At 34.8% G+C, this 9,488-nt stretch overlaps 3 protein-coding genes across 4 annotated transcripts in view; all 3 read left to right on the top strand.

The window, feature by feature from the left end:
- The window catches only part of LOC115722892 (cytochrome P450 CYP94D108), a 91,871-nt gene that overhangs the window by 34,752 nt on the left and 47,631 nt on the right, over positions 1 to 9,488 (top strand). The window contains exon 1 of one of the 2 annotated variants that reach the window (XM_061103561.1): positions 3,019 to 3,023. The exons of the other annotated variant lie outside the window; for it this stretch is intronic. The gene's annotated coding sequence lies outside the window, so the exon portion shown is untranslated. Of the gene's footprint in view, positions 1 to 3,018; positions 3,024 to 9,488 lie in introns of those variants that run through there. 2 annotated transcript variants of the gene reach the window in all.
- LOC115720344 (uncharacterized) lies at positions 2,144 to 3,429 on the top strand. The gene is made up of 2 exons (XM_061105071.1): positions 2,144 to 2,604; positions 2,646 to 3,429. Exons 1-2 carry the CDS (start codon positions 2,144 to 2,146, stop codon positions 3,427 to 3,429), a joined length of 1,245 nt encoding a protein of 414 aa, XP_060961054.1.
- On the top strand, positions 6,877 to 7,509 carry LOC115724001 (uncharacterized). The gene has a single exon (XM_030653458.2). It carries the CDS (start codon positions 6,877 to 6,879, stop codon positions 7,507 to 7,509), a length of 633 nt encoding a protein of 210 aa, XP_030509318.2.

Genomic DNA, 9,488 nt, shown 5'->3' on the forward strand with positions numbered 1-9,488 from the left:
TGAAACAGTAAAATTGAATGAAATTAGACAAAAGTCCTTAAACTTAACAATCTCAATAGTTCAGGAGAATTTTTAACGACCAAAAAAATTCAGGGGGCACGATTTACTACATGTTAAAGTTCAGGAGAAAAATTACTAATTAACGAAATATTTAATACATATATCTTGCTATTAAGTACTATTGGTGTGGCATCTTTTAAAAATAGCACTATACAATTAATTATCGATATTTTTTAAAAAATTATTATATTAAATTATATAGGATCTAATACTTAATTACATTAATAGTAACATGATAACGAATAAAAAGTTAAACATCACTAATACCTTTTAACATTTATCTTATATCATTTACTAAATTTTTTTTATAAAAATTATTAGTCACAAAAATTGTAATTTATTTATAATTAATAGTGTTTTTAGTCCTAACAAATAAGTTCAAACTAAGACCATATTAAAAATAATTTATGACTAAATATAATTTTTTAGTCGTAAGGAAAGTGTTAGTAATAAAATTTTTTATTGTGATTAAAAGTAATAATTCTTTTTTTTTAATTTAAAGTGAGACTTACCAAAACCATCAACTAGTAAGAAATATTGATAAACAAGATCCAAGGTAAGGTGGATCATATTGTTTTAAACTCGAAAAAATAGATAGCGCATCTACGCGTCTATGAGTTTAGTTTGACAAGCAAGAGTAGATGCTTATTTGAACTGTAAAGGATATATGTTAGCATTGCTATTGTATATCAATAGTAGATGCTCACTAAAATCTCTCCAATGTAATAACTACTCTTTCAAATAGCTACCACTTAGCAATTCATATATTTTATGCGTTGGAGCTTTTCTAATTTAAGCATGAATTTTCGCTCATTTAAGAGCAAACCTTCACTATAAATAGCAACAAATTAGTATACTAAATTTGTGTCTTTTTCTCACATTCTTTTTTTTTTTGACGTGGTGATCAAAATCACACATGATTAAACAAAGCAGCAATCCACAATCGGCGGAGACACCTCATCGGAGCAGGATAACTCATCGTCTAACCGAAGGGCATGCTTTGCCAAACCAGGATAGCTCATTCTTCTTTTTTTATTTATTATTATTATTTCTTGTGTAAAAGTAATATTTTTCTTCGCTAATTTTTTTGACAAGACTGAAGTGTAAGTTCATATTAATTTTATTTTTTTTTAATATATTGATTCTCTTTGTTCTTCATTTCTATATTTATTATATTAAATTTCTCTTCTTCTAATTTGCACTTTAAATTTAATAATACTTTTTATATAAGTTCAGTCATACTTTTCTTATGTAAATTAAGCTATTAATTATTAGAGTATTTATTATATTATATTATATATATAATTTGTACTGCATTATGCCAGTGATATTTTATAGATTTAAATTATATAATATGATAGTATTTTTAGAGATAGTGTTGATTTAATTAAAGAACATATTTTTCAAGTGAGCTTTATCATACACATTTTTCAACTATAATTAATGGTGTAAAATTATAGTTGTATTTAAAGAATCAATTTTATTAGGAAAATATAATTACATAGATGAAACTTGTGTCTTACTATATTTATTTTCTGATCACTTCTCATTTTAATTACTTGTTAAATTTTTCAAAATTATCTTCTTCGTATTTCATCATTTTCAAGTTCCTTATTTTATTTTTCTCGACTAACTAACTCTCCTTTCGAGTATGATTTTATCTCCTTATAGATATGAGATAACCTGTTTACTAATACGACATCACTGTAACTAATCAAGCGACATCAGGGCCTATATTAAAATAATTAAGCTTGTGAAATTACATGTGTCCTCTTTTTAAAAACACAAAAATAACAAGGTACAAGAATTAATAGATTAAGAAATACATCTCTCAAATCATCATCATTATAGACTAGAGAGCATATTTTCACTTTTTATTTGGGGGTAAAACATTTTAGGGGTTTAGGAGGAAGAGCACATGAAGAGGCGTGCATAATAAAGTTTGAAAATTTTCAATCATTAACATCCAATGTAATTAGTGAGTCCTGTCTTTTTGACATGGTTGTTTGTTCGTTGACAGTCTTTTGGGTTTGATCACTTTACTTTGTCGTGTTTGTCTCAAGATTATTTTTAGTTGGCCATAATGGATCAAGGGGATACAGTGGAGAGGATGGCTGCTGCGCTTTCGTTTGACGATGAGGATGAGGAAGGACTGATTTTTGACAATGTTGCTGAGGATTCTTCGGAAATAGACGATAGATGGCTTTTGGTGGGAACGTTTTTAACAAATCGTGCTATCGATTTTCAGGCAATGCAAAATAAAATCGCCACTCTATGGCAACCAGGAAGGGGACTTTATGTGAAGGAATTAGAGCCGAATTTATTCTTGTTTCAATTTTACCATGAAGTGGACATTGAAAGGGTTATTGAAGGAAGCCCATGGACGTTCGATAGAGCGCCATTAATCTTTGAGAGGGTGAAACAAGGAGAAAATCCGAGGCAGGTTGTGTTATCACACCTTGAATTGTGGGTTCAATTACACAACATGGTGACTGGTTTTATGTCGGAAAGAATCATTCAAGGGATTGGTAACTATATTGGAAGGTTTGTCAAGTCCGATCCGAATAATTTCTGGGTGTTTGGAGGGATTACCTTCGCATTCGAGTCAAGATACGTGTGGACAAGCCATTAAAAAAGAAGAAAAAACTGGAGATACAGGGGGGGCCGGTTTGCCATGTCTCTTTCAAGTATGAGGATTTGCCAACTTTTTGTTACATTTGTGGTATCCTCGGCCACACCGAGAGGTTTTGTGAGAGGTTGTTCGATACTCCCAGAGATCAAATAGTCAAAAGCTATGACGAGGAGTTGCGGGCGGTTCCTAGACGACGACGTTATGCTGATGGATCGAAGTGGTTGAAGTCGGGTCTGGCTATGAAAACTGGTATCCCGGCGGCAAGGGTCTTTACCAGCAACAGATCAGGCGGTAGTTCGTCTCAGGGGACAAGAGGAGCCGATCATCATCAAATCCCAATCGCACAAAATCCGGGTGACTCTTTATTACCCAATAATTCTGTTAATTTTGATAAGAATCTATATGGGGAGTTAAGAGGTGCACGACATTTAGGGAAAGAAAAATCCCTTGAAATAAGGGAATTGAATGGGGAAGAAGGTGAGTTGGCGCCAGGGGAAAACAATTCAAATGAAGGGCTGACCTTTGTGGCTAATAAAAGGAGGAGAATGGGCTTGGTTGATGGTAGTGGGCCGGTGAATGAAGAGGAGTTAGAGGTAACTAATAGAGCCCATGAAGACATCATTTATGCTGAAATGGATGTTGTGTGTGATAGTGGAAAAGTGGCAGTGGGCTCTTCGGGTAGTCCAAAAAACTTCGTTGGGGCGGGCCTTGGTTTCCAAGCCCGCCAATCATTATGAATGTTTTAAGTTGGAATTGCCGGGGGCTTGGGAACCAACGGACTGTTCAATTCCTAAGAGAAATTGTTTCTCAAAAGAGACCTCATTTTATTTTTCTTTATGAAATAAAATGTCAAAAATCTAAAGTGGTTAGTTTAGCTAATCTTTTGGGTTTTGAAGGAGTCTTTACTGTGGACTCTATTGGGTTGTCGGGTGGAGTTGCTTTTTTATGGAAGAATAAAGATGATGGCATGTTGTTGGGTTATAACAAAAATCATATTGACTTGGCTATTCACTCAACTCAGTTTGGTAATTGGCGACTTACGGGGATTTATGGAGAACCTATTCGAAGTAGAAGGCATGAAACGTGGGCTTTGTTGCATACTTTAGCAAGACAATCCGATCTACCGTGGTGTGTTATTGGAGACGTCAACAATGTGGTAAGACAAGAGGATAAAAGAGGGGGTAGGCCGTACCCTCAAGGACTCATTACGGGGTTCAATACTGCTCTTCAACAATGTGATTTGGTGGACATCGAAATTCAGGGGCATCCTTTTACCTGGGAAAAAGGGAGGGGATCGAATAATTGGGTTGAAGTCCGACTAGACAGAGCGCTTGCTTCTTCGACGTGGCACCAGATTTTTCCAACTGCTTCTCTCACCAATTTGGATTACTCAACCTCAGATCATACGCCCATCTTTCTTGAGCCCAAACCGCAGACTAATGTTACACCTATTCGCCGGTTTCGTTTCGAGAATTCATGGTTAAAGGAACCACTTTGTGTAGAGATAGTGAGGGACTGTTGGGAAGAGGGACATGACCGAAGCTTTAGTGAGAAGCTTTTGTTGTGTGCTGAAAAGTTGAGTAGTTGGGGCAAAGAGATCACTGGAACTCTTAATCATCGAATAAAGAGACTCAAAGCGGATTTGAAGAGACTTAATCATGGTAGGGACGAAGCTTCGATCCAAAATTATAAGGAAGCAAAGGAAAATCTTTTCAAGGCTCTTGACCAGAGGGAGTGCTATTGGAAGCAGCGTGCAAAGCAATTCTGGCTCAAGGAAGGTGATCAAAATAGTAATTATTTTCATAAGGCAGCGAGTACAAGGAAGAGCAACAATATGATAAGTACGCTGCGAGATGAGCATGGTAACTGGGTTTCTTGGGAAAATGGTCTTCCTCAGGTTGTTGCAAACTACTTTAATGTTTTGTTCACTTCATCAAATACAAGTTGTCAAGAGATAATTGACTACGTCCCGAATGTTGTTCCGGATTGGATGAATTTAGAGTTGGCGCAGCCGATTGTTGAAGAAGAAGTGAAGAAAGCAGTTTTCCAAATGCATCCAGACAAAAGCCCGGGACCTGATGGCATGACTCCGGCTTTTTATCAAAAATGTTGGCCTATCGTGAAGCATGATGTGATCCACTGTGTCCGTAAGTTCTTCGAACAAGGTATTTTTGATAATGGTTGTGGTAATGCGAATGTTGTTCTGATTCCGAAAAAGAAGAATCCTGAGTTTATGGCTGATTTGCGTCCTATTGCATTATGTAATGTGTTGTACAAGATCATTACTAAAGTTATGGTTAATAGAATGAAGCCTTTTATGGATGTCGTGGTCTCTGAAAATCAAAGTGCTTTTATCCCGGGGCGCTTAATTTCTGATAATGTCTTGGTTTCCTTTGAAATTCTTCATTACTTGAAAAGAAAACGTAGAGGCAAGGAGGGGTATATGGCTTTGAAGTTAGATATGAGCAAGGCTTATGATCGTGTGGAATGGGGGTTTCTCGAAGCTATGCTACGCAAAATGGGCTTTATGGAGAATTGGGTCCAGCTTCTTATGCGGTGTGTCAAGTCTGCAAGTTACAAGTTTGTGCATGGCAACTTTGAAGTGGGGCCGATTGTACCATCAAGAGGGATCCGTCAAGGAGATCCCCTCTCACCATATCTCTTTATTCTTTGTGCGGAGGGCCTCGCGGCTTTACTTCGTAAATATGAACAAAGGGGTTTGATTCATGGGTGCAAAGTAACTAATGGTGCACCAAGGATTTCTCATATGTTGTTTGCCGATGACAGTTATTTGTACTGCAAAGCTAATGAAGTTGAAGCTCGCCGTATAAAGGAAATCCTTCATAAGTTTGAACTAGCTTCGGGTCAGAAGGTAAACTTTGCAAAATCCTCTATATTTTTCAGTTCCAATGTGGAGGATAACTTACGGAGTGTTCTTTGCACGAGCTTGGCTATGGGAATTGCACCAGCGGGAAGCCTTTACTTAGGCCTTCCTAGTTCAATGAGCCGAAACAAGACTGCTGCTTTGGGTTATTTGAAGGAAAGGATTAGAAAGAAGTTGCAAGGTTGGAGTGCCAAATTCATATCTAGAGCGGGGAAAGAAGTGCTAATTAAAGCAGTAGCTCAATCTTTACCAAGTTATGCTATGAACGTCTTCATGATTCCTACAAAAATAACAACTGAAATGGAGAGTTTAATGGCTCGCTATTGGTGGAAGTCATCTGCTTCATCTAATTCGGGTATCCATTGGATGTCTTGGAAACGTCTTTGCCATCACAAAACCAAGGGAGGAATGGGATTTCGGAACTTAAGGGATTTTAATATGGCTCTTTTAGGGAAACAAGGCTGGCGGTTATGTGTTAACACGAATTCGTTAGTTGCGCGGATCTTCAAAGCTAGATATTATCCTAATGGCTCTTTCCTTACTGCATCTCTCGGCTCTAACCCGAGCTATGTTTGGCGCAGCATTTTGGAAGCCCAAAAACTGGTTGTAAGTGAAGTTAGATGGACGGTTGGCAATGGAAGAAATATTCGGGTTTTAGGAGAGCCGTGGTTGCCCGATAATGTAAATCCATTGGTCATATCTACACATCCAAGTCTGTCGAATGCTAAGGTGGAGAACTTATTGTCGATTGATGGTAGGGAGTGGGATATTGAGATTCTAAATGATCTATTTGAACTGAGAGATCGAGAGCTTATTTTAAAAATCCCTCTTCAGCCGTCTTCAACAATGGATTGCTTGACTTGGTCTTTGGAAAATTCAGGTATGTATACAGTGAGGAGTGCCTATAATCAACTTCAAATTCTCAATGGAGTGGCTGAGCTTGAAGAGACCGTGGTGAGCAAGTTCTGGAAACTTTTCTGGTGTTTAAAAGTTCCACCTAAGATGAAAAATCTGGTTTGGAGAGCTTGTATGGACTGCCTTCCCACGATGGTTCAGTTGCGATCTAAGCATGTGGAGGTTCCCTCGTTGTGTCCTGTCTGTTCCAGTGCAGAGGAGACCATTTTTCATGCCTTGGTGGAGTGCCCGACTGCTGCAATTTGCTGGGAGAGAACGGGTATAGGCACGGTTTTGCACCAGAATTTTAATTTTCTGGTTTGGTGCATGGAGGCGTTCCAGTAGGTTGATAAGGCTGGAAAAGAAACTGTTGTGGCCGTATGTTGGGCTTTGTGGAACGCACGGAATGACAAGGTGTGGCAAGGTAAAAGTGTGGGAGCATATGGCATTGTCTCGTCGGCAAAAAACTTCCTTAATCATTGGCAAAATGCTCAAAAAACTGTCATTGAGACCACTTTTTTCTGGTTTGATACCGGGAGATGCGGCTGAGCATTGGTTTGCCCCAATCGATGGTAGAGTTAAGGTTAATGTAGACGCGGCTTTGTTTTCGAATCCTCATCAGGTTGGGATCGATTTGGTGGCAAGGGATAGTAGGGGCTTTCTAATTGAGGGATGTACAAAGACTTTTCTAGGCAATTTTCCCGTAGCCACAGCCGAAGCTATGGGAATACGGGAGGCCCTCAGTTGGATAAAGACGCGACAATGGATGAATGTTGACATTGAATCCGATTGTCTCACAGTTATTCAAGCCTTACGAAGCCCAATTGAAATGATTTCAATGTTTGGTCAAATTGTTAAAGCTTCTAAGGATATGCTTAAAGTTTCAAATAATGTTTTTATTTACTTTGTTAGACGATCAGCTAATATGGTGGCTCACAACTTTGCTAGAGCCTCTATATTATATCCTGATTGCAGTTTCAGTTTGGAGTCTGTTCCAACTGATTTGTTGCCTAGTTTGGTAACAGAGATGATGATTTAATAAAGTTATTATTTTCATTCAAAAAAAAAAAAAAGAAATGCATCTCAATAATTTTATAGGAGATTTGCACAAGATAGATAGTTACATCAAGCAATAGTCTTTAATTAGTTAATTAACAAGCCCAATTGTATCACTACACACATAGATCTCATACCAAACATATTATTAATCATATATAGGCTAATTTTTGTGTTTAAATTCATGCTCAAAGTTTAGCTATTAATGATGCTGATGAGATAGCTTCTATGGCACTTCCTAGTGTCCATTGTGCTTCAACCCATCCATCTTGATAGTTGATTTGCTTCATCAAAGTAATCTCTTGTGTTGGGTCTAAGCCTATTAATTACAACAACAAAATCAATAAACTCATCTCACTATTATTAAGCATATTTTGGTGTTACACCCACACTATAAATTAACTATTATATTTCTTTTTCATTTTAACTATAATACCAAAAATCATACTAAAAAAATATTAATATTAATTTTTTTTATCAATGCAAATAAAATAATATATATTTAAATATAATATAATAAAAGTAAATGAAAATTGTTTTGTTGTTTGTTACAATACACTACATATTTGTCCTTATGACTATAAAATTATGTCATATAATATCTATATTATCACTAAAAGGTTTCACTAAAAACTATTAGTTACCAAAACATAATTATTTGTGACTAATTATATTTTCAATCACAACAAATTTTATCATTATATATAATAAGTTCAGACTAAAACTACACTAAAAGTAATTTATGACTAAACAATTTTATCACTGTAAATTGCTGCATTATTAATCATGTGTGATTTTGATCAATACAAAAAATATACTTCTTAGTATGTCATAAGTAATTAAAATTTTGTAATGAAGCTAGTTAAAGAAGTTACATTTAGTTTAATTTTCTTAACCGCGAATTAATAGAAGTGAAACTTACCGAAACCATCAACAAGTAAGGAATACTGGTAAACAGTATGGTAAGTCAGACTGTTTTACACCCGGAAAAATAGATAGCGCGTCTTCAAATTTAGTTTGACAAGCAAGATTAGTTGCTTGTTTAAACTGTAAGGGATAAGCTTTGGCGACATTGTCTCTCTCTTTAATAAAGCCAACCTGAATAATTATGTGAAGTTATAAATTATAAGCGTGTAACATTTATTTTGCCTTCTAAATTTAATTGGTGTGCCTTATTAATAAGTATATATAATTAAAAAAATGAATTTTTATGTAATATCTAAACAAATAAATAAAAAAAAACTTTTAATTTTACATTAATATATGAATTGAAATTGTTTCGTTAGTTTAAAAAGATAATATAAAAGTTCACTTTGAGTTAGATATTTTTGATATAAATATATTTTTAATATAATATAAAAAGTATATTTTTTCTATGAAGTAACTAATTAAATTAAAGCATAGAAAGTGAAATCTTTTAATATCGTCTAATATATCAAAATTTAATAATTTAATATTTATAAAATTGATAATTAATATTTATTGTTATTTTTTAGTAACCAATTATTAGGCATTGAGAAGAATTATATATTTATATATAAATGTATACCTGAGCTGCCCTATCAAAGAAAAATGATACCAACATAAAGATTAGTTGCACCAAGTCCTCCTCCTCCATTCCATATCCCACCAAAAATGTGCATTTTGAGTATGAACATTTTTCTGATATTTTAAGAGCATTGTCAACCACTTTTCTGCAATTGTTAATGTTTGATCCAATTGATGTAGCATTGTAAGTTACTCTGCTGTATGTATAAGTTCATGAGAAAAATAAAATTAGAAAGAAAACAATAAGTCTTAAGCTTATAATATATGTTCTCTTAGCAAAAAACAATGACATTAATAAACATAGTAATTTGAGATTAATTAATTTTAAATAACAAATAAAAAATAAAAAATTTCATTAGGTTTTTATTTAAGTAAAATTAAGTGTATTATAAATAAAAAATATTCATAATTTAG

This window comes from Cannabis sativa, chromosome 9 (genome assembly GCF_029168945.1).
Source record: "Cannabis sativa cultivar Pink pepper isolate KNU-18-1 chromosome 9, ASM2916894v1, whole genome shotgun sequence".
Classification (NCBI taxonomy): Eukaryota; Viridiplantae; Streptophyta; class Magnoliopsida; order Rosales; family Cannabaceae; genus Cannabis; species Cannabis sativa.